Source organism: Dryobates pubescens, chromosome 17, assembly GCF_014839835.1.
Source record: "Dryobates pubescens isolate bDryPub1 chromosome 17, bDryPub1.pri, whole genome shotgun sequence".
NCBI classification, from domain to species: domain Eukaryota; kingdom Metazoa; phylum Chordata; class Aves; order Piciformes; family Picidae; genus Dryobates; species Dryobates pubescens.
In genome coordinates, this window is record NC_071628.1 from 13,644,488 (window position 1) to 13,669,069 (window position 24,582).

Sequence of the window (24,582 nt, forward strand, 5' to 3'; positions counted from 1 at the left end):
CGGCGGTGGATAAAGCCCTCCCAGATGCTCTTTCTCCTCCCTCCCGCCCCTGTGAGGCGCCATGCCAGCGTCTCACCTCGAGGCGCCAGCCAAGCGCGCCGCGTTGCGCACCTCAGCCGCACCTCCCTCCCCTCAGTTACACCCAGCGCTTTTCCAGCCCTCTCGCTCCTCGCCCGTCCCAGGGAGCCGGCGGCTAGCGCCCCCCGCCCTCCCCGCGCGACCTTTAACGGCTTCACACGCACGCGCTCAACGGCCCTCCCCGACTGACTCAGGCGCTGCGCGGCGGGCACGCGCGCGCCACCTCTGCCTCCTGCCAGCCCTGGCGCGCGCGCTCGCTCGCTCCCGGCAGCGAGCAGGGCCTCGGCCCCGCGAGGCGTACGGGAGCGCGGAGGCATCCGGGTTTCCGAGCGCTCGTCGCCGGCGGCAGCGGCGCTGCCGTCCCTAGGAGAGCGGCGCGGCGGGGGCGGGGGAAAGAGACGCGATGCATCTCCACCAGGTGCTCACCGGCGCCGTTAACCCCGGGGACAATTGTTATTCGGTGGGCAGCGTTGAGGACATCCCCTTTACGGTAATACTGGCGATGCGAGAGGAGATACGGCCGGCGGGGGGGGGGGGGGGGGGAAAGGGGAAGGCATTTTGTAGGCCCGAAGAGAGCGGTGGGAGGGGCTGGAGGAGATTAACCTGTCGGGACGGGGGGAGGAGGGGGTACGAATAGGGGGGTTTGTGGGCTGATATATCGGGGTGGTCGAGGCCGGGGTTGCGAGGGCCTCGGGGTGGCGTGGGGCAGGCGGGCGGTTGAAAGCCGGCATGTTTATGGGTGCGGTATGGTGGGAGCGCTCCTCCGCGACACCGGACTGCTCCCGGGCAGCAAGGGTCGTGGGAAGACCCGCGTGACCCGCCGCGGAGTGTCGCCGTCTGAGACGCCCTCCAGAAGGACTCTGGCTCCTCGCTTTTCCCGGGATACAGCTGCAGAAGGAGGCTGGTCTCCGTGTCTGTACCCGTTTCTCCTGGCGAGTGCTCCCTGGATCCTCTAAATTCCAGCAGGCAGCCAGGGACGACCCCGCTGTGCATCCCCAGATTTTGCTGGCTGTTTTTTGTTTGTTTGTTTTCGGGTTGGGGGGGTTCATGGTCTTTCTGCAAAGAGCAGATAGTCTGTTGCACTTTTGATGAACGTTTGGCATCAGCTGCTGTGATTAGTAAATACACAATTTAGTTACATGCACATCTTAAACTGAAAGAGAAAAGAAAGTGACACACTAAGTAAATTTCAGGAGTTAGTAGTTTATATAATAAAATCTGTTTATCATCCATAGGCTATTTTTGCTTAATGTCAATTCCCACTTTTTTAGCTTATGAAAATGCTTCTCTAATTTTGAGTGATCACCTTCTGCAGTGTTTTACATACTACCAGCTAATTAGTATGTTATTATTTGGGAATAAATTGTTTCAGTAGGTTTTTGTATTAATATTTACAAGATTATATCATAGGCACAAACTAATTCCAAGCTAAATGGTACAAAGCATAATTTTTAGCCCAAGATAACTGTCAACAGACTTACCAAACTAAATTTAAAGTAATCTAAAGCTTTCTGTAGATTGTCACAGATGTCTGATTTCAGTAATGAATGCTTGAAAGTCTTAAGAAAGAAAAGGTACCGTGCGTGTCTTCATTTTCTGTGTTCGGCTGCTATGCAGCCATACTGCTATTAAAGGGATCTCTGTTACTTTTGGTATTTATATAAGAACTCACTCTTATTCATATGGTAATGTGTTTCTTTTTACTGTGACAATTTAAAAAGTCAGTCAGCTGGTATTATGAAAGATAACTTTCTGTTAATTCTCGTAATAGTTTTGATAACATAAAAAATGAGTACGATATTATGGTTCACACAGTAATTTTCCAAGAACAAATGTAATGTTTTACAAAAACATACAGAATCATTTGGTAGCACATGAATGATGAAACTGTAGGTAACAGACCTCACTCTCTTCTCTGGCTACTGCATCAAATTTTTTATTATACAGTACAGCGGGAACTAAGGGGATAATTACGTTTCAATAAATGTATCTTCTGGTCTTCCACAGGTACAAGTTTCCTCTTCCCTTTTTCTCCTTTCTCTGTATTTGTTATATTCTGCTGGTCTAGGCCTTGATCCTACAGTAAACTGTACAGTTAAAAACATCTGCTTGCAGGTTCAGGGTCTTATATCCAGATTCTTGCAAAATTAGTTACCTGTGTACTCTCAGTAGCATCATAATCTACCATCCACTGTGGGTGCCACTTAGTGCCTAACCTTAAATTATTGGTCAGCATCAGTAACACTGTATTGACCCTCCCCAAATGATTACCGAGATCCTGAAGCAGGATTTGCAGTTCAAGCAAGAGTTCATCTGTGTTGGTGACAGAGCCTGGCTCTGTAAATATGCTCTTAAGACTTGTCAGCCTCTAGAAACACCACAGAAGCAGGGCAGTAGAAGGCAAGAGGTTAGTGGAGGTCTGTCTGCACAGTATGTGCTGTATGTACCAAATGAATCCATATGAAGTTGGGCTGTGGCAAAGGAGCTATTGTTTGCGTGCACATGTGTTTGTTTGTATTTTGGTTGATGTTGGGGCATTCATTTAAAATGTGTGAGAACGGGTTCCAAAGTGCTACAACTGATTCATCACAGGGACTTGAAAATACAGCATTTTTGTGTGCAGAAATGAATCACTGATGTTTAAGTTACTTTACTTAGTAGTGGAATAATGTGTATGTATTTACTAGTTAATAATTTTGGAGCTATTTCCTTTTTTCCTTCTGAGGAGAAATGTCCTCTTAAGATGAACTTGCTTTAGAGGTCTAACTCCAGCAATCTTAGTATTCTAAGAGAAGGAACACATTCCTGATTAGGGACACTGCAATTCTAAGGTTCTTCTTCATCCTTTCTTTCCTCTGTGGTTTGCTCTTGGTTTGTTTACATGAATCCTTGCTGGGGACAAAGGTAAACTGTTAATTTCCAAGTCAGTGTAGCTAAAGCTAAGATGATAACGTATTCTGTCTCCACTTTTTTAAAGGTATGATGAAACTCGTTGTGTTACCCTGAGAATAAAAAAGGGAAATAATTTTGCCAATAATGTTTTATTTTCCTGCTAAAAAACCAAGTATCAGTGACTCCATAAAGCGAAACAAATGCAAATAACAGACCATTGCTGCAGGTTGGCTACAAAGTTTTTGTCAGTCCATTATCTGAAGTGCATATAGTGTTCTTTCCTCCCTGTGCTCCCACATCTGCCTGCAGCAGTCCTGACATATGTCTGGCATTTCTCAAATTGGGGATGAAGCACAGAGATGTTTTGTTAACAAACTGGTTTGTCTGTGTTGTAGCTGTATTGCGCCCAGTCTCCTAGAGTGGTGATAAACAGGAAAATTCTGTTTGAAGGGTGATATGAAACAAAATGGCTTCATAATGCAGTCTTCAGCCTCCCTTTTATTGAGGTCCCTAAAGGACACTGCATAAGCAAATGGTTTAAGTACTAAATGACAGAAATCTGGGATTAGTGATTTCTAGTAATAATTATACGCACTGTTCAACTTGTTGTTGCTTCCTGTTCTCGTTTCAGCAAATACTGTTAACCATGTTTTGCACATGAGCTTACAGAAAGCCACAGTTGAGCCTTAGGCAGAAGAGTGATACAGCACACACCCTGCCTAGACAGAAGAGTTGTTAGTTGACCATTATAGCCTTAATGGGAGCTAAGAAGTTTTTAAAGGTAGTAAACTGCATTTTTCATACCACTGTTGATTTCACTTAGCTTTTGTTAAGCAGCCCGTTTACTCTGAGCCAATTTCAGCCACTGACCCTAACTTTGAATGGGATGTATGTTACCAACCTTTCTGTGGAGTAAGGTGGTTTCAAATAAAGAAGATAAGCTGTTCACATTCTGTTCACATGACCTCTGCCCTTTGTCCAGTCTCAGGGTTGGGGATTTTTTTCCCCTGAAACTGAACAGAATGTAGCTGTATCTAAGGTCAGCCTAGGCTTAAAAAAAAAAAAAAATCTCCATAGTTTTGTCAACTACTTAAAGACTAGACAAAAATTCTAATCTCTGGCTAATGTCCCACAAACAAAAGGTAATGAATATTTACATCTTGTCAAAGGTTGTCCTGGTTTAGGCTTGGATAGCTGGTGCAGTGCTGCATTTTGGATTTAGTGTGAGAATAATATTTTAGTTGTTGCTAAGTAGTACTTATCCTAAGTCAAGGACTTTTCAATTTCCCATGGCTCTGCCAGTGAGTGGGTGTATAAGAAGCTGGGAAGGAGCAGGACCAGGATAGCTGACCTGAACTATCCAAAGGGATATTCCCTACTGCAGGACATCATGCCCAGTATATGAACAGGTGGGAGTTGGCTGGGAGGGGCCAACTGCAGCTCAGGCATCAAGTCAGTGGGTGGTGAGCAATTGCACTGTGTATCACTTGTCTTTTCTTGAGATTTATTTATCTTTTTGTTACATTCCTTTTCATTATTATTATTAATATATTCAATTGTAGTTCAGCTACTCTTAGTCAACACAAGAGTTTTATTTTTTTCAATCTGACTCTCCTTCCCATCCCACTGGGGCTGTGTGATGCTTAGTTACTGGCTGGGGTTAAACCACAACAGAAGCAGCACAAAATGCATAAAATGCAGAACTCTAAACATCATTACTGAAAAAAATCAGAATACCTGATTTTAGGGGTATATGTGCACAAGAACTTTTCTGATAGGGGTGGGGAAAAAGTCATAGTTGAAAAGGACAAGCTTCTTGATGTCTTCCAAGGCAGTACTGACTCTTGGCCTGGAACTGTGTGCAATGAATTTCAGAAGCTGTTGCAGATGAAAGGCTCCCACATCCATGTAAACATTTTTACTTCAGTAAGACCAGCAAAGTCTTCATTTACAGCATTGTATTCAGAAGGCACAGCAACTGAGAATGGGTTTTCTCTGCTGCGTAGGATTCTCCTCTACTTCATCCCTCTTGAAAAATTACATATTAAACCCCTTATCTGCAAATTACTCTCAGTGATTTATTATGACTTATTTACTTACATACATCTACATGTTCTCCACTGTGAACTGGATTACAGATGCTTCTGAAGGGGTGTGTGTAAACATATTGTAAAGTGTTTAACCATGAACTTGTCTCAAATGCCAGTTTAGGAAAGCCTGTTCTACAGGCCAGCAGTGGGTTGGGTAGATTTTTATTGGCTATAGAATCATAGAATCAATAAGGTTGAAAAAGACCTCAGAGATCATCAAGTCCAAGCTGTCACCCAACACCTTATTTTGCATTCAGTGTGAGTAATTCTACTAGAACTTAGCTGGGGTAGAGGAGAAGTGTAAATGTTGTGTCCATTGAGGAGACTTGGGAAACGTTTCAGAGTTCAGGTGTCTTAATTGCTAAGAGGAAGGTAGAGGAATTTCTGCATCTTGTGTGTTTACTATCCCTAGTCAGAAACTTAGGGATAAATGTTATACTATATATATATGGCAAAGACAGGCTTTGACTGAGATTTTAATGCATATTTTAATTAAATTTTGTAATTTTGGATATCTATGAACTTTTTTTTTTAACTGTAGTATCACTATGGGCTGATTCTGTTTCTTCCACATTATTTACTACCTTGCAATGCCTCAGCAGTCCACGCTGGAGCTTGAGCGCTTTGCGTCTGTTTTGCTTATGCTGAATTGGTAGAGTTGCAGGTTATAGAAGGAGAAGAATCATTCCTTATACAGAGAAAAATATAAAGAAAAAGCAAGATGAGAATGTGAAGGACTAAATTTTACCTGTCTCTTAGTTTCAGTGTTCAACATTAGAGAACCGAACCAAAAAACATGGGCAGCTGAGAAAGGTAGATGCACGTGTTGCTTCCCTATTATCTGAAAATGGACCATAGGACACAATGTTCTACTTATGTCTGGTACTCCTGCATTCAATTAGAGCTTTGTCATTGTTCATTTCAGTGGTCCCAGATCTTGACAGAACAGACACTGGCAAACTACAGCCTATTAGTTGCTTATGGATCCTGCAAGTCATCCTTGCATTCTGGCAGCACTGCAACTCCATTTAATTTTCTCTTTGGAGTTATCAGTGACATTAGAAGTGGAGGTTGGCAAATATTCCATGTGGGTGGTTATACTGCATTTGTTTCATTCAGTGACTACTCATAATTGTTGATCTAAGACCTCTGGGTTACTCTCATCCATTACAGTATTTGTGCATCTTATTTTCCGTCTTTCCTTTTTGCATGGTTTACCAGGTTTCCATTCTTTTTATCAGAGTAGAATAGAGAATACAGAATTAACCAGGTTGGAAAAGACCTTCGAGATCATCGAGTCCAACCTATCACCCAACACCATCTAATCAACTAAACCATAGCACTAAGTGCCTCATCCAGTCTCTTTTTAAACACTTCTAGTGATGGTGACTCCACCACCTCCCTGGGCAGCCCATTCCGATGGCCAATCACTTTCTGTGAAGAATTTCTTCCTAACATCCAGCCTAAACCTCCCTTGGCACAGCTTGAGACTGTGTCCTCTCATTCTGACACAGGTTGCCTGGGAGAGGAGACCAACCCCCACCTGGTTACAACCTCCCTTCAGGTAGTTGTATATGGCAATAAGGTCTCCCCTGAGCCTCCTCCTCTCCAGGCTAAGCAACCCCAGGTCCCTCAGCCTCCTCATAGGACTTGTGCTCCAAACCCCTCACCAGCTTTGTTGCCCTCCTCTGGACACATTCGAAAAACTCAACATCTTTCCTAAACTGAGGGGCCCAGAACTGGACACAGTCCTCCAGTACAGGGGCAGAATGACTTCCCTGCTCCTGCTGGCCACACTATTCCTGATACAGGCCAGGATGCCATTGGCCTTCTTGGCCACCTGGGCACACTGCTGGCTCATGTTCAGCCTGCTGTCAACCAGTACCCCCAGGTTCTTTTCTGCCTGGCTGCACTCCAGCCACCCTGACCCCAGCCTGTAGCACTGCATGGGGTTGTTGTGGCCAGTGTGTAGAACCCAGCACATAGATGTGTTAAATCTCATGCCTTTGGATTCTGCCCATCTGTCCAGCCTGTCAAGGTCCATCTGCAGAGCCCTCCTACCCTCTAACAGATCAACTCCTGCCCCCAGCTTGGTGTCATCTGCAAACTTACTGATGATGGACTCAATCCCCTCATGTCCAGATCATCAATAAAGATACTGAACAGGATTGGGCCCAGCACTGATCCCTGGGGGACACTAGTGACTGGCCTCGAGCTGGATGTGGCACCATTCACCATCACTCTCTGGATTTGGCCCTCTAGCCAGTTTCTAACCCAGTGCAGAGTGCTGCTGTCCAAGCCACAAGCTGACAGCTTGGCCAGGAGTTTGCTATGGGGGATGGTGTCAAAGGTCTTGCTGAAGGCCAGGTAGACTACATCCACAGCCTTCCCCACATCCACCAGGCAGGTCACCTGATCATAAGAGGAGATCAGGTTGGTGAAGCAGGACCTGCCTTTCCTAAGTCCATGCTGGCTGGGCCTGATCCCTTGGCAATCCTGTAAGTGCTGTGTGATTGCACTCAAGATGACCTGTTCCATAGTCTTGCCTGGCACTGAGGTCAGGCTGACAAGCCTGTAATTCCCTGGCTCCTCCTTCTGGCCCTTCTTGTGGATGGGCATCACGTTGGCAGCTTCCAGTCATCTGGGACCTCTCTGGTGAGCCAGGACTGGTGGTAAATAATGGAGAGTGGCTTGGCCAGCACATCTGCCAGCTCTCTCAGCACCCTGGGATGGATCCCATCCGGTCACATGGACTCGTGGGGATCCAAGTGGCTGAGCGGGTCTCTAACTGCTTCCTCCTGGATTACAGGGGAACTATACTGCTCCCTGACTCCATCTGCCAGCTCAGGAGGCCAGTTGTCTGGAAGACAACCTGTCTTGCTATTAAAAATTGAGGCAAAGAAGGTGTTAGGTACCTCTGCCTTTTCCTCATCTTTAGTTACAATATTCCCTTCCATGTCCACTAAGGAGTGGAGGTCGTCCTTGCCCCTCCTTTTGCCATTCATAAAAGCATTTTTTGTTGCCCTTCACAGCAGTGGCCAGTCTAAGCTCTAAATGGGCTTTTGCCTCTCTAATTTTTTTCCTACATGACCTAGCAACATCCTTAAACATTTCATGGGTTGCCTCTCCTTCCTTCCAAAGATGATACCAGCCTATTCCTGCGCCTTCAAGATTTCTTTCTTGAAGTAGGTCCAGCCCTCCTGGACCCCTTTGTTTTTAAGGGCTGTTTCCTTCTCAGTCACCTAACCCTCAACTTCCAGTGCCCCATACTTGTTTTGCAAGGGCAGCTGGGAAGGTGAGGGGAGCTGTGGGGGTTTTCTCTTGCCCCTCCAAACAGGGACCTGAATCCATTTCCTGCTGCTTCTTGGGTCACCTCCCTCTGCTAGGGAAGTCTGCAGAGCTTGGTTCCTCAAATCCAACTCCCTTTCACATTCCCTTACAGTCCTAAGTCTAGCAACTTCTCTCTTCAGTTCAGCCACTAGATTAAGCAGAGCTGCATATAGAAATACAGAGATTGTTACTCTGTGGCCACTGTTATTCTGGCATTATTATTGAGGCCTGTGGTGGCATGAATGATCTTCCTGAAGATGATGCCAGCTGAATCCTTAAGAAGGAGCTCCTATATTAAATATTATGACACTTCCCTGTTCTTTGCTGACATAGGGTGCTTCTACTGTGTTAGCAGCTTAAGGAGTGAAAGGACAAAACGAAAAGAGAATTTAATAGAAATGTGTTCTGTTCAAGTATAAATATGTTAATATATTGAGTATATTATAAAAGCCTCATAAAAGTAATCAAATGGAAATTTTGTACTTAGGCATATAATGTGCAATGTGCAAATCTCTTTCAGTACAGAGAAGGATATTGACCTTTTCTGTTTAGAGAAATTTGGAAACTATAAATGTGAAAAAGTGAACACTTGTTTTAAAATGAGGGGACAACCTTTTCTTAAAGGTGGAATTATAATAAATATCCTTAAATACAAGATTTAAGGCAAATATACTTTAATTTACTTTCAAGAAATGAGAGACATTCTCAGAATAAATATCTACACAGCAAATGACCAAAGAACTGAGGCAGCACTTGCTTATAGAGCCTAGAGCTGAAGGCTGGGAACCTCTTCCAACTGAGAATGAGCTTTAATGAGCTAGATCCTCTGTTGGTGTAGGGCTCTTAGGTATGCTGAGTCACTTGTTGGTGCAGTGAAAACACAGGCAAAGAGTAGGAGGGATGAGAGTGACAGTAATAAGGTTTCACTTAGAAAAGGGATCTCTATATTTTGATGACTCTTCAAGAAACCCCTTTTTTTTTTTTTTTACTCTAAAGCACCCTTTTAATTCATAGCCATGTTTTCACTTAACTGTAAAAATATGCTAAATAGTGAAATTAGCCAGAAAAATACTGCTTTACTGCTATAATAGATGTGGATAGGGGACAAGAGATAAAAGAAAATAAAGCATTTTAAAAGAAAGCTAATGCATTATTTTGCCTCACAGAGTCAACAGACATACTCAAGTATAAATCATGTCTTTTAGTAGGATTGCATTAGTAGTTGTGAGGCAGACTGTTGAAAAGGTACCTTTCAGTTCTTTGCTGTTTTAATTGCTTCCCCTTGGAAGTGAATAACAATTGCTTGTGAATATTAGAATTATGAACAAATTACTTAAACACAAACTTACTTTTATTTTTCTACCCACATATGGGCATTCATATCCTGGTCTCTTCCTACTTGTGAACAGTTGCTGTCCTGTCCAACATTCCACAGTACTGGTGGAGTTTGTTTTGCAATGTTCTGTTATAAAAAGATGGAAAACAACAAAAGAAAAGGACTTTCTGTTCAATGGCAGAACTTATCTCAGAACCTTGTCTTTTTCTTACTTCCTGCAAATAATTCAATTCCATTTTAATAATAACTTACTGCATTCCAGAATGGGTCTAATAATTGCATAGCGTAGTCATTAAGGAGCTAGGATGTTCTGTCACATAGATAATCTCCCTCTAACAAGCATTTAGCAGTTGGGAGTTCACCCTTGCTTACATTGTGAATAACCAGTATCAGTTCCTCAGAGTTTTGCAGAGCAGGGGTTGTGGGCTTGAGGACTCAGACAAAACTGCTTCATTTTATTTTTGAGATGACCTTACACAATCTGTGTCTTGTATGCTGTTTTCATTTTTGTGGATACAGTTGTATTGTGTGCTAATTTCTGAGGCCTGAGTTTCTGCTTTGATGTTTGCATTTCTATTTCATTCTTGGTTTTAGCACTAAATTAAGCCTTTTTCTTCAGACTTTCTCACATGTTACTCCTTCCCAGGAGGATAAAAAGTAGACATAGGTCATGAGACCTAAATTGTCCCATGTATTTCCAGTGGTTGTCTTGCACCATTGTCTTAGTGTGCCTATCAATGGGCATTGACCCTCTAAATCTATAGAAACCTCACAACTTCTCATACACATCTCAAATATAATATGGACAGTCTTTAAACTGATTGAGTTTAAAGGAGAGGGCTAGTACACAGTAATTTGGAAATTATTGTGAAAGGAGCAGGGGATAAATGCCAAAGTAATTTCACATCATCTGAAATTGACTGTTGAGTACCTGCACTCTGCTTAATTCAGCTCTTGTAAAATGTCTGCCTACTGCCTTGGAATCAGTGGGGAACTTATTTTCAGGAAAGAGATTTCTAGCTGTAGCTGTTTACTTTTAAAGGACTAATTGGTAAATTGATGCCTGAATGCAGGAGTTCAGTGGAACAGATCATCTGGAGTGATTACATTTTTCAGAATATCCTGTGACACTAGAGCAGGTGTGTGAAAGGTTGGCAAACGTGTGTTTGTCGTGCCAATAAAAAGTGCTGCAAGCTAGCATTGTTCTATAATTTGTTCATAAGTTATTTACCATTGTGTGTATTGCACCAGATACAATATATCCAAGAAAAATCTTTGTTGTTGCACAATCTTACAGTAATGTGCACTTCTTAAAGCTTAGAAAAGTCCAGAAATTGGATTCCTGTAGAAGTCACTTAACATTTTCTTTTTTCTTTAAATAAAAGGCCAAAAAAACCCAAAAATCAGAGGTGCACACCACATATAATTGTGCAAATTCACTAAGTGCACCTGAATAGTAAACTATAGGCTGCCTTGCTGTAAAAGGCAACAAGAGCTGTGGGGGAGAAAACAAAACAAACAAACAAAATAACCCCGAGTAAAATCTACAAAAGCTCCACAAAACAAAAGTGCAAGTAAACAGAGCTGAACTTCTGGAAGAAGTTTAGGTGTTGTTTGGTTGCTGCATTGTGGTTTGTTTTCGTGTTTTTTTACTGTTCCCACATGCTGTGATTTAAACCCTGGGAAGATGTAAAGTCTGATTTGCTACATTGTTTTCACTTGTTGCTTATTCTGCTGGTGCTACTGAATTGCTGAGGAATAAACCCACTATATGCTAACATCGTGTTTCAAAGGAGACTTTCACAGCTCTCTCAAAACTGTAAGTTATCTAGTATGTGTTCAGTTCATTTATAAAATAAATGTGTAATTGTATTTCTTCAAAAAAATATTTCAGGCATATGGCTCTGGTTGTGACATTGTTATTCTGGCAAATGACTTTGAATGTGTGCAAATTATTCCTGGTGCTAAACATGGAAACATCCAGGTCAGTTGTGTGGAGTGCTCCCAACAACAAGGCAGGGTAAGGATTTTATACCTTCTAATAGGTTTATTTTTCTTAAGATGAATACTCTAAACAAAATAGTTAAATGACAGCATAACAGGTTAATAGTATCAGTGAGTTAATTGCATGAAAAAGATCTGAGTTTACTGATCTGTAACTGAGTAACATCGCTTGAGTTACTCAGAGAATTGTTTACTAGTTCATTTGTTTATTTATTTTTGGCGAGGTGGGTGTGGGCAGGGGAAGCAGGAGGCATCTTGTAACAATGTTTTTTATCCTTTCAGGGACCTGCAATAACAGGTCTTACAAAATGTGGAAATAAGTGTTAGTTACAGTACAGTATCAGAAATTGAATGGTACTAAAATGATTGTCTTCATTATTGTATACTTTCATCTAACTAAAGAAGACATGGATAAACTATTCCTGTATACATATACATACATGCATGTGTGTGTTTGCATCTCCTGCAAATCAATGAATTAGAAATACTGTATTTTTTTTCAGAAAAGCTTAGGCATGTGTTTAGAAGTGCTACAGAATGAGCCATCATAATGGCATGGCCCTTTCACTGGCTGTGTGGTTTGATTTTTGCTCAATAAACAATGCTAAAGAGACAGTTCAGATTGCTGAGAAAAAAAAATATATTTTGAGTTGTGGTAGCTCACTGACCAAATTCTGTTTGTCAGTTATCACTGCCTACCAGTACTAGCCAGCTGAAAACTGGTAGCAGTATTGAGAAAGCCCCAGTCAAGAGTCAGGCAGGTTTAGCTGGCAAGGCCCCTGCACTGCAGCAGCGCAGTCCCAGTAGGACTGGAAGAGAGATTGTAGCTGCACTGGTGGCCCCTGCAAGCTCGCCATGAACTCCTGAGTGGTTCTGCAGTGAGGACTCTGAACTCAGTCTGTTCTTTTCTTTGGAAGTGTTGTTGAAACCTTCCCCCAACTCAGCTCCTCCCAAAGAGGAAATAAGATTTTGTAATAAGTGTGAAACTTTTACATTTCTGTACTCAGGAAGCCAGACCCTGACTGGGAAGAAATTACACAGGTTTTCTTTTAAAAATATTTTAAGGAAGTAAAAGGAATTGTAAAGATAGCCAAAAGCACTCATAAGCATATGAGGATTAGGAACATGACCAGATAAATTCCTAATGAAGACCACTTTGTGTATGGAGGTTTCTGTGAAATAGGTGGGTGAAAGAAAATGAGGGGTTGAGTGGTATTAGTATTTGAGTTTTTCTGTTTATGACTTATTTCCCCTCAATGTATTTAGTGGTTCAGAATAGAATTACTTTCCCTCCTGTTTCTTGTAATTATTATTTAGTGGTACAAAATGGAATCTGGGAACACACAGATACTCACACACTAATAATTAATTTATTAGCTGTGAATTGGAACAGGAGCAGAAGTAGTAAAGGCATCACGTTTCAGGTGTGCACTAACAGTAGTCACCCTAGAAGAATATAGTACATCTGATTGACAGTGTTTATCTCGCTAAACAAGACATTTTCCCTCTTTGTAGTTAAAATTTGTTCAGAAGTATGTATTTCTCAACTCCCTTGAGAAAGTATACCTAGAACACAACTAGTGGCAGTTGCATTATTTCACTTTTCTTGAATGATGTCACACATAAGAGGCACTAGAAATTCTGTGGCTATTTTGGTATAGTAAGGAACAGTTGCAGTTATCTCATAACCTTACATTTTGAGTCTTCAATTTTTTTTTTCCAGATTGCAGCATCATATGGAAATGCTGTTTGTATTTTTGAACCACTTGGTATAAATTCTCACAAAAGAAATTGTGTAAGTATGTATTTTATTACTGTAATTCTGTTTAGGTTCTTAGATGAGGCAAAAGTCTGTCAGCCAGTTATCACATTGGCACGCAAAAGACTAATGGATAGAAGTTTTCCACCATCTACTGCCATAATAAGTTTGGATGGATAGAATCTTCCACTGCATGAATCAAACTGGGGACTGCACTCCTGATAGGTTCATAACAATGTCTGCTCTTGAATCTCATACTGGAATGACATGGTGACAAGTCAGTGTTGTTTTTGAAGCTTGAAGAGATTGTCAGATCTGTGATAGAGAAATACAACCTAGACCTGTATACGTGGAGCCAGGATTGTTTAAACAGCACAGCCATGGATGAGCACTCAAGCATTGAATATGTTCTCAAGCAAGTTTCACAGTCTTTGTTGCATCCATGCTGCCATCCCTGAATGGTCCTGAGTGTTTTTGCAAGAGGTTTAATAACAGTTTGATACAGAAAGAAATAAATACTGGCATATTCATATTTTGTTGTTGAAGTGAGAATTAATCCTTTACTGTTCTTAAATTACAGCAACTAAAGTGTCAGTGGCTTAAAACTGGGCAATTCTTCCTCAGTTCTATGTCTTACAACCTTGCTTGGGATCCTCAAGGTAATGTGAAGTTTGAAGTGTTTGTTCAACATTTGTAGTCAGGAGAATTTGAACACAAATCACTTTTACTGTAATAAAGTGAAAGCATAAACATGGATAGTTTAGATGATTTGTTCTTGGGCATTGTCGTGTAAAACCTGGAGCTACGGTTAGCATTTGCCAAGCATTTGAATCTTTTATGCAAGGTCTTAGTTTGGGAATCCCAGTGTTAGGTTGCTGACTTAAATTACAACTAATAATCATAGAAATATAATTTTATCACTATTAAAGTCAGCAATATGCCCAGACAGATATCTATAAGATGTCTAACAATGTGTATTTCTTTGAGATGTGAATGGCTATTTAGCATCTGCAACATTACTTACTAAGTATGATTGGTTGTTTGAAAGCACCAGAAAAACTTTGTTTTTTCTTTAAAAATGTTATAAAAGTATTTTAATAAGAAGAGCTGTATATCATGAAGTTCATCAAGGCCAAGTGCAAGGTTCTGTGCCTGGGTCAGGGCAATCCCAAGCACAAATACAGGCTAGGTGAGGAGTGGCTTGAGAGTGGTCTTGAGGAGAAGGACTTGAGGATGTCAGTTGATGGAAAAACTCAACATGAGCTGGTAATGTGTGCTTGCAGCCCAGAAAGCCAACTATGTCCTGGGCTGCATCACAAGAAGTGTGACCAGCAGAACAAGAGAGGTGATTCTCTCCCTGTACTCTGCTCTCATGAGACCCCACCTGGAGTACTACATCCAGTTATGGTGCCCCCAGCATAAGAGAGGCGTGGAACTGCTGGAGCAGGTCAAGAAGCAGGCCACAGAGATGATCAGATGGCTGGAGCACCAATCCTATAGAGACAGGCTGTGAGAGTTCGGGCTGTTCAGACTGGAGAAGAGAAGGCTCCAGAGAGACCTTAGAGCAGCCTTCCAGTACCTGAAGGGGGCCTACAAGAAAGCCAGGAAGGGATGACTTACAAGGGCTTGCAGTGATGAGGGAACAGCTTTAAGCTTGAGGAGGGTGGATTGAAACTGGATATTAATAGGAAGTTCTTTACAGTGAGGGTGGTGAGACACTGGAACAGGTTGCTCAGGGAGGTTGTGGATGCCCCCTCCCTGAAGGTGTTCAGGACCAAGTTGGATGAGGCCCTGAGCAACCTGGTGTAGTAGGTGTCCCATAGCAGGGGGGTTGGAACTAGATGATCTTTACAGTCACTTCCAACCTAAACCATTCTATGAATACATGATTGTGTGGTAGTTTTAATGTTGGGGGTTGGAATTTCAACCTACCACAGATTGAATACTCTATTGTATTTTAAAGAGACTTTTTAATGTTGAGTTTTCAACCTGTGTTGAATAATTATCAAAATATGACGACAGGTTTAATCTTTCAATAAACACGCGTCATCTCGGTTTCACAGCTTTGATACTGCTCTCTTCCAGGTAACAGGCTGCTGACAGCAACTGACTTTTTGCAATTGTGGGCCCCTCCATCTAGTGACATTCTAGAAGAAGATGAAGATGATGATTCTGTCAGTCGGATCAAAGATGATAAAGTTCTCCCAGTTCTAAATGACTGGAAATGTGTCTGGCAGTGCAAGTGAGTGAGATGGTTTTTATTTGCAGACAAATGGCAATGCCACCTCATGTATCAAGTCTGTCTTCTCTCCAAAACCATACTTGAAAATGTGCATTTACATCAGCTTAAAATACAATAAAAGAGGATCACATAAGTTAATCCACAAGTGACCTATCACCAGATAACCTAATCAAGGGCTTACCCAAACTGTGCTGCACTACAGCATGTCTAAATTTTCCCCGTTTTCTCACCTTGAAAGTAGTGTTGAGATATTGGATGAGACTGAACAGAGGAGCAGCAGCAGGCAGATATGCTACACTGATAAAGATGAGAGCTGCTTCCTGAATCTTAGGAGGAGGGTCCTGAAACTCTTTCTATCCTTTATTTGAGGTCTGTGTCACAGAAGTGCTTCATGATCAGCCATTTGTGTGTATATATATATATATATATGCAGACTTGGGAAGCAGCTGTCTTATGAATCTGCCTGGACACGTTCCTGTGTTACCTGCTCTCAGTGGTCCTTCTTTGCAGGGGATTGGATTTGATGATCTATGGAGGTCCCTTCCAACCCCTAGCATTCTATGATTCTGTGAACCTGTTTTCTTCTGACTTTTTGGAAGCAGTTACAGATTTTGTGCCCACAAAACATTGTGTAGGCTGCTATCCTCTTTCAGACATCTGTCCCATAAGCTGTAGTCAAAGACAAATGATATCACAAATTATCTAAAATATCTTCACTTGTTTCTTCCTACTGTTTGTCTTCACTGGGAGTAGAGGAGCAGGTGGGAGAAACTTCACTTCTGTGATTATATGGGATCTAGCCTAGACTTGCCATACTTGAACTATTTTATGGGCTCTTGTACTGTGAAAGTGTGGAAATACCAAATATTTTGTTTCATTGTAGTGAATACTTTTGATGATTTTGCTGTTTCTGAAGTATGCTTAAAACAACAGCTATAAAATACTAATATATTTCATTTAAATAATGAACAGTAGTACTTAAATGAATAATGCTATAGAATACATATGGAATAATACAGTAGAGTAGTCTATAGACTATACTTACAATTTAAAACTTCACTCTCATGTTCTTTAGGACTGCAGTATCAGTACATTTGATGGCATGGTCACCTGATGGTGAATACTTTGCAACAGCTGGGAAGGTAAGGACAAAAAAAGAATAATTATAGAAGTGCTTTGCATTTGGTAATATAGAATAGTCGTGGACCATACACTCTATTGCAGTCTGAGCTAGGTTTAACTATCATCTCATATGCAATACTGTGGCATTACATATGAGATGTTACATTACAGCATTACACAGGAACTTAGCATGAATTGTCTCAGTGGGGAAACTGACTGTTAATGAGCTTAATATTGTAGTGTGAGGAGCCTATTTCAGGCTTCTGTCTTTGCAGGGAATTGGACACGAGATTTAAGCATGCATATGTGCTATGCAGAAAATGCATAGTCAACCAAGAGAAGGGGAGGGGGCAACTGAACTGGAACAATTGCTTATCAGAATGGAATGTTGCCAGCAGAGTATTTCTTCAGTCCTGTAACTCATTTCCAGAATGACCATCAATGAAATAAGTGATCTCAGAAATGGGTTGTCTGAAAAACTGCAAATAGTTATGGGCCACAGATAAGTTTTCATTAAAGATACCAGAACAGCAATTTCCTTATTATTTGGGATTTTCTGTTTTGTGACTTTTCAAATTATAGCCAGTTAACCCTGTGATTTTATTTTTTTAATTGCTTTACCTAGGATGACTGCCTCTTAAAAGTTTGGTATCCTATGACTGGTTGGAAGTCGTCTCTTCTGCCCCAAGAGAATGAAGAAAAGAAAAAATGCACAGAGCCTGTCAACTTCTCCTTTGTTTATTTGGCACATCCTCGAGCAGTGACAGGATTCTCATGGCGTAACATCAGCAAGTACATGCCCAGGTTCGAAAGGTTTCTTTTTCAAATAAAAACTAAACAAGCCTTTGGCCAAGTAATTTTTTAATGCTCTGCTTAAGCCAGTAAGAACATGTTTAGATTTCTCAGCTTATATTTTCAAGAAATAAAAAAACAATCCCACATCAGAGATGAGATTTATTCGAATATATGGTATAAACTTCAGTGCCATCTCAAGTTATGCAAGGAAGCATGCATGTAAGGCACTGTCTTAACCAAATGATGCTATAACATTGGAAATAAAATATTGTTTCAATAATCAGCATTTAGCAAGCTGTTTTCTGCACCTTGTTGTATCTACTGACATTTCATTCTTTGTTCAAACAGTTTCACTTCTCATTGTTTAGTAAAATATGTGCATTCTTCAAGTAGTTCAGCAAGTCAGATAATTGAGGCAGTTTCATAATTACAGTTTTTGTGCCACTGATACAAAACCTTTCGGGGAGTGGCAGAAATGTGAATGAAACAACAGTTACTGAATATTTGTATAATCCTAATGTAGCTACATTGGATAGTAACTTTGCTATGTCTACCATTAGGGGCTTAGTCTGTAATGTATTACTTACATCATGTCTTGATGGCATCTGTCGGCTGTGGGCAGAGACGCTGTTACCAGAAGATACTCTTCTTGGTGAGCAAATCTGTGAAACTAGCACTTCCAGCATTAGCACCACCTCTCAGTCTGGAAAGCAAAAGGACAAAATACAGCATGCACTAGAGGTACGAGTAAATACTTGTTTTGTCATTTTTTTTTTCATTTCCAGATCCTTAGAACTTAAATATTTGAAGGATGTAGAACTCTAATGATGTGTAATATCTAGCCCTTAGAAGCACAACAAAACAGACTGAATTATTTCTTGTCAGTTTTTGAATTCTATTACTAAATACTGAAGAAGTCAGAGACTTTGCTGCTCTCTGTCCAAGCTCCATGTTTGTAAAACTCAGTGTACTTTTTCTGTATCTAACTAATAGTGATGGGAAGACACAATGTTCAATATGGAATAGTAAGTGATGGTGTCTTTCTGATTGGGTCTGAATGTCTGTAGTTATAACAACAGTGGGAGCAGTAAATACACTCTTAGTTTTTATTTATTAGATTTGATAATTGCATTTCCAAACAGAGGTATTATTGGGCTCTAAACTGTTAAAATCAGACCAAGTTATTATTTCTCACATATCAGGACCATCACCAGACAGGGAGAGTGGAACCAGCTATGCTTGTGCTCTCCATGTGGTCTCATCAGTTTTCAGTTACACAAAAATAATCAATTATAAAATTATATTGCAAAGGTTACTGCTTTTAGATTGTTGTAATCTTGTTTATGAATGCTACACAAAATAGTGTGTATTTTTGTCTTGTGAGAGCAGATATCAAAGGAACTTTCAGAAGGCTGTTAGAACAGTTCTGGCCAAAGGCAAAGCTCATGTGCGTAAACATGACTAAGCTCTAATTAAAAAAATACTGTTGAAATTAGTCTTCACTTCTCTATGTAGAAGGATGTTAAAAAGCTGTAGGCTTTATGTAAGTATGAATTTTTGCCTTACAGTTTTTTAGGACTTATTTATTTTTTTATAACTCTACCAGACAATTCACCATTTGAAAAACATGAGAAAAGGACAAAGGAGATCTTCAGTTCTTGTTACCCACACGGATGTATTGCCGGATCACCAGGGTACTCATGAAGTTCAGCGTCACATTTCACACCACGCAAATGCCCTTGGGCACTTCCACATAGCAGCAAGCATCAACCCTAATACAGGTGAAGTACAACTACTTACTAAGCTGTAACAATATATTTGTACAAAGGAAATAATAATTGAATACCAGGATGTAGGAAGACTTGCTTCAGAAGCCTGTTGCTTGGCATAGAGCTTTGTAAGATAAACAAGGCTGAATTTATTCTGAATACCTTCAGCACTTTAAAAAGGCAATCAAATTCATCTGTGCGTGTCAGAAAGCAAAAGAAACCAAAATTTCAAGTCTGCTTGGTGTTTGATTGTTGGGTTTGGAGAGTCAGTGGCATATGATGAATAGAGTACATCCTACAATATATAATGAATTAAAAAAAAACTGCAGCAGATTTATTTTTTTCTTCCTTGGCAGGGAACTATCTGCATTTTATAGAATAATATACAATATTTTAAACAAGGAAAAGAGCAGTCGTGTGCCTTATCTAAAACATGTACATGAAATGACAACACTGCAACATATGAAACTAAGCAATTAGAACTCCACAGTATAATTGGTTTTTTTTTTTAATTAAAATTGCATATAGAAACTTGATTTGTATCCTACAGATGCAATTATGTCATTTTTACAGGCACAAATTATGTTCTACTTAAAATAAGTTAAATGTCTTAATTAAGAAATCTGTGTGTATGTGTATTTGTATATATGTATGTGAAAAGAATAGTCTCATAAATAGCTTTTTTATTTGTTTACAATTGTCCACAGATATTCCGTCGGTCTTGGCTGGAACAGCTTTTAATATAGATGAAGGAAATGGAGGCTTCGTTGTTCACTGGTTGAATAATAAAGAATTTAATTTTACATCCTCTATTGAAGTATTTATGCAGCATCTAAGAAAACTTTCTGAGCAGCAAACAGAACAAGATTTTGATGTTGAAGTTGAAGAGGAGGAAGAAATGGAAGAAAAAGAGAGAGGCTTACATATGAAATTAGATCACGGTTAGTAATATTGTGATAGATATGTAGCACATTAATTATTTTGAAGTGTATTAATGCAATAATTAATACAATTATTTAGCACAAGAATTGTAAGTGCTAACATTTTATCACTGATCTAATTTCATTTACAGATGACATTTTGGATGCTTTAAGCATGACATTCAATTATGTACTTTTCTGTTGTAAGACGATAGCAATATACATCATGAAAAGAGAGGTAGCTTTTGTGAGCTATCAAATTAGAGCTAGGATCTGCTCTCTATTTACCTTACCATCTGATTGTCAGTAATGACATACTAATTTATGGGAAGCTTCAAGAAGGGTTGGACCTAGCTCCATTTTAATGTAACTGCACTGTTTCCAGTACTGGTAAGATTTACATGTGAAACCTTAGATCACTTCATGGTCCCAATTGCATCTGTTAACAAAGGAATGGCGACATGTTTGGAGATTAATGATGGAAAATGTATCCATCCAGAAATACATTATATTGCTGATGAAGCCAATAAGGTTCTTAAAATCTAGACTATCAGTGCTGTGGTTAAGTGTGTGATAATTCTTACTCAACATGCAATATGTATTACTTCATCAGTTATCACATACCATCTATTTCATGGTTGCTTTCTAAATACAAAAAGCCTCCACATTAATTTGGAACCAGAATTATATACAAAGTGTGTTTTTACATAGTTGACAGAATAATCTTAGGCAGAGCATCACTTCTAAGGTCTGGATTTTTACTGTTACATTTATTATTAGTTCCATTGTATAGTCAGAAGCAGTAGCAAATGGCCAGATCCTCGTATTTTTAAAGACAGACCAAAGAAAGACGTTTCTACCCTCAGTGTGCAGGAATGTTCTTATCAGATAGTACTATTAGCAGATTAAAAAAATACTGTGGTTTTTTTACTAGAAACTGATAGGAAAATATTTGCAATGGGTAAAGTGGCATGTTTCTTTTCTGTTGCAGACTTGTCTATAGATAGAGAATCAGAGACAGGCACTGGTACAGGCTCTTCAGAACATGAAGATGGTGAAAGAGAGGGAAGCCCCAAAACATCTCTACTAGCAGGCCCGCGTATGCCTCTTCCAACAGTTTTGTTAGATCGGAAAATTGAGTTGCTCCTTACTGAATGGAACAGAAATCCAGATATGCTTTTTACCATTCATCCTGTTGATGGTACCTTTTTGGTGTGGCATGTGAAATATTTAGATGAACACACTCCAGGCATCTTTCGACAAGTTCAGGTATTTGTATGTTTGAAATTGTTCTAGTATTTATGATCTTAATCAGCTGTCATTGTGCCCTTTCTTTTACATCTGAACATCAGTATGAATATAATTTCAAGTACTTTTTGTGAAACAGCTAATGTTTATTCAGACTTAAGCTGGGATGTCATATTCTAATTTTTATTTTTTTTGCTTTCTTTAGGTTTCATTTTCTTCTAGGATTCCTGTTGCATTTCCATCAGGAGATGCTAGCTCCCTTAGCAAAAATATTATGATGTATGCTTGCCCTGTCTTTATAAAAGATAACAGTGATGCAGCATATCAGAAGACAATGGATTTCCCAGATAGCACTCTAACAAATAAAGGACCAAGCCTTGCCCAGGACAGTGCAATAATTTCTCCCATAGTAATGATGATTTCCAAACATATAGATGGCTCTCTAAATCAGTGGGCAGTTACTTTTGCTGATAAATCAGCTTTCACTACTGTGCTGACTGTATCACATAAATTCAGGTACTGTGGTCACCGTTTCCATCTCAATGATCTAGCTTGCCATTCTGTTTTACCATTACTGCTAACATCTTCTCATCATAATGCTCTGTTAACTCCTGAGCCTGACAGTTCCTGGGACTCTGACAGGATAAACAGAATAATGGATCCCCTTAAACATATGAAAGGTTCTCCTAGGCAGCAACTTAAAAACGCAGCAACCCGTACATTCCATGACCCAAATGCAATCTATAGTGAGCTGATTCTGTGGCGTGTAGACCCTATAGGACCTTTATCATACACTGGAGGAGTATCCGAATTGGCTCGAATTAACTCTCTGCACACCTCCGCTTTCTCTAATGTAGCCTGGCTTCCAACACTTATCCCCAGCTATTGCCTTGGTGAGTATACTTAGCTTGTTTCCATAGATAGTTAACACTGTGACTCCTAGAATTACTTTATTAACATAAATTATTGCTGTATTGGGAGTGCATTTATATTAAATTTTCATCATTTTCCTCATATTATGCAAAGTAAGCATTTTTACTTCATTCAAAGCTAAACTACCTCAAAACATTTAATCTGGTCTGCAAAGAAGCAAAAAATCCACTCCATTACAGTTTTTCATGTATTACTACTGCAGAAATATTTCTCCTTCCACCTTTATATCTGCCCTTTGACTGGAGGATAGAAGGAAGTAATCATAGAGGTTAATTTTATCTGAAAACTTAGAGACAGTAAACAAGGCAAAAAAGCGACAGCAAATATAGCTGGACTCCTGGACTCCTACTCTGAATCATCTCTGAAGACCTAGAGGAACTAGAATTAGCCCTTCTGAGCACCTTCTTAGTGAAGGAGAACCGTGAAGAGAACATAATTCTCTAAGGAATGGCAGCATTCCCTTAAGTGTACTACACACTGGTATTTGTATGTGTGAACAATGTGAACATACAGGAATTTTGCTTAGATTGTTCAACCTCTATGAAGAGTTTCAGCTACAAGAATTAGCAGAAAGGGAGTTATTTCAGAGTTCAGATAACACTGTTTTAATGTATACATTTGCTTAGGCTTTTTTGCTACAGTACTTTATGAAAATTGTTAGAAACATTCAAATGCTGTGAAGTGGATTTTAATAAAGTGCCTGATGCTATTTGACTGCCATTTTTCCTTTAGCTGTGAGATTTCTGTGCTTTCTCTTAGGTACATACTGCAACTCTGCTAGTGCTTGCTTTGTTGCATCTGATGGCACAAACTTGAGACTCTATCAAGCCGTTGTAGATGCACGAAAACTTCTAGATGAATTATCTGACCCTGAATCATCTGTAAGTTTTATGTAGAAATGGTGTGAAAGTATTAAAACAGAACTAATCAAGACAACTTTGTAGTTGTCGGTAAACATTAGCAGACAGAAATGCAACTATTGCTATTAAGAGTTGCTGGACTGAAACGGTTTCCCTGACAAGTTTCCCCAACCTGTAGCAGGTGAGAAAAGGTAAAACAGGATTCCTTCTTTGTCATCTCAAAAGAGAGAATAGCTAGGGGGAAGGTGAAAATAGAAGATCAAGACTTAGGTGTGTCCATCCAAGTTGCATATATATATGAGGAAGGGCAGAGGTATTGAGATAGGAGGGAATCAGCAGGTTATTGCTAAGGGTAATATTAGATCTTATTTTTTCTGTAATAAAATTTTTCATGCTTTTTGTAATTCATTTAATTAAGTAAACTCTATTGCACTGTTACAGTATAAAGAAGCACAAGTGGTTTTTTCCCTTCTGTTATTTTAGAAGCTATTTTGCAAGGCAGAGCTTGTCAATATTTCAGTTGGTCTGAGGAATCAGTTCTAGGAGCAATGACTGTGAATGTTCCACCAAGAACCAATAAATAGCCTTCAGTTTATATATAAGCTGTACTTCACTTTAAACAAAAGTGAAGCAGCATATATGTGTTTGTCGTGGCACAGATATTAAGTTATGTTGTGAATGGATAAATCTTTAAATAAACATTTAATTTCCTTAAGAAACTGGTGTGCTATCCTCGTGAACAGCTACAGCCTCACAGTTGTGCAAATGTTTTGGTAAATGCATTATTCATGAGTGCCAAAATGGCAACATGAAACCTTTTATGCTGATGAGGAAGGTTTAGGCCACAAAAGTATATTAACTCTTCTCATTTTCCTCTGTTTCAGAAACTTATTGGGGAGGTGTTTAACATTGTGAGCCAACAGTCTACTGCTCGACCAGGATGCATTATTGAACTTGATGCAATAACTAACAAAGTAAATAAATTAACTCTTTAAGAGTCTCTTGTAAAGGTGTTTAATAGCTTAGTCTATTAATTTACCTAAACTGTTGAAAAGAGGTAAAAGAGATTACATTTCTTTATGATCATAATCTTGAGTTTTAGTGAACATTGAGATATGTTGAACATTTCAGTCAGACTTCCTTTTAGCTGCAAAGAGCTGAAAACCCATTGTTAGAGTGTAATGGTATTTTCTAAGCATAAATC

At 39.8% G+C, this 24,582-nt stretch overlaps 1 protein-coding gene across 3 annotated transcripts in view; it reads left to right on the top strand.

Moving 5' to 3' along the window:
• Positions 1-401: 401 nt before the first annotated feature.
• Positions 402-24,582, top strand: part of DMXL2 (Dmx like 2) — a 55,812-nt gene continuing 31,631 nt past the window's right edge. For all 3 annotated transcript variants that reach the window (XM_054169050.1, XM_054169049.1, XM_054169051.1), the window contains exons 1-14: positions 402-568; positions 11,621-11,746; positions 13,454-13,525; positions 14,070-14,148; positions 15,575-15,731; positions 16,807-16,873; positions 17,479-17,657; positions 18,209-18,389; positions 19,255-19,429; positions 20,125-20,358; positions 21,329-21,606; positions 21,791-22,478; positions 23,278-23,399; positions 24,263-24,352. In XM_054169050.1, the coding sequence (XP_054025025.1) occupies positions 482-568; positions 11,621-11,746; positions 13,454-13,525; positions 14,070-14,148; positions 15,575-15,731; positions 16,807-16,873; positions 17,479-17,657; positions 18,209-18,389; positions 19,255-19,429; positions 20,125-20,358; positions 21,329-21,606; positions 21,791-22,478; positions 23,278-23,399; positions 24,263-24,352 (2,535 nt within the window). In that variant the 5' untranslated portion in view covers positions 402-481. The remainder of the gene's footprint in view (positions 569-11,620; positions 11,747-13,453; positions 13,526-14,069; positions 14,149-15,574; positions 15,732-16,806; positions 16,874-17,478; positions 17,658-18,208; positions 18,390-19,254; positions 19,430-20,124; positions 20,359-21,328; positions 21,607-21,790; positions 22,479-23,277; positions 23,400-24,262; positions 24,353-24,582) is intronic.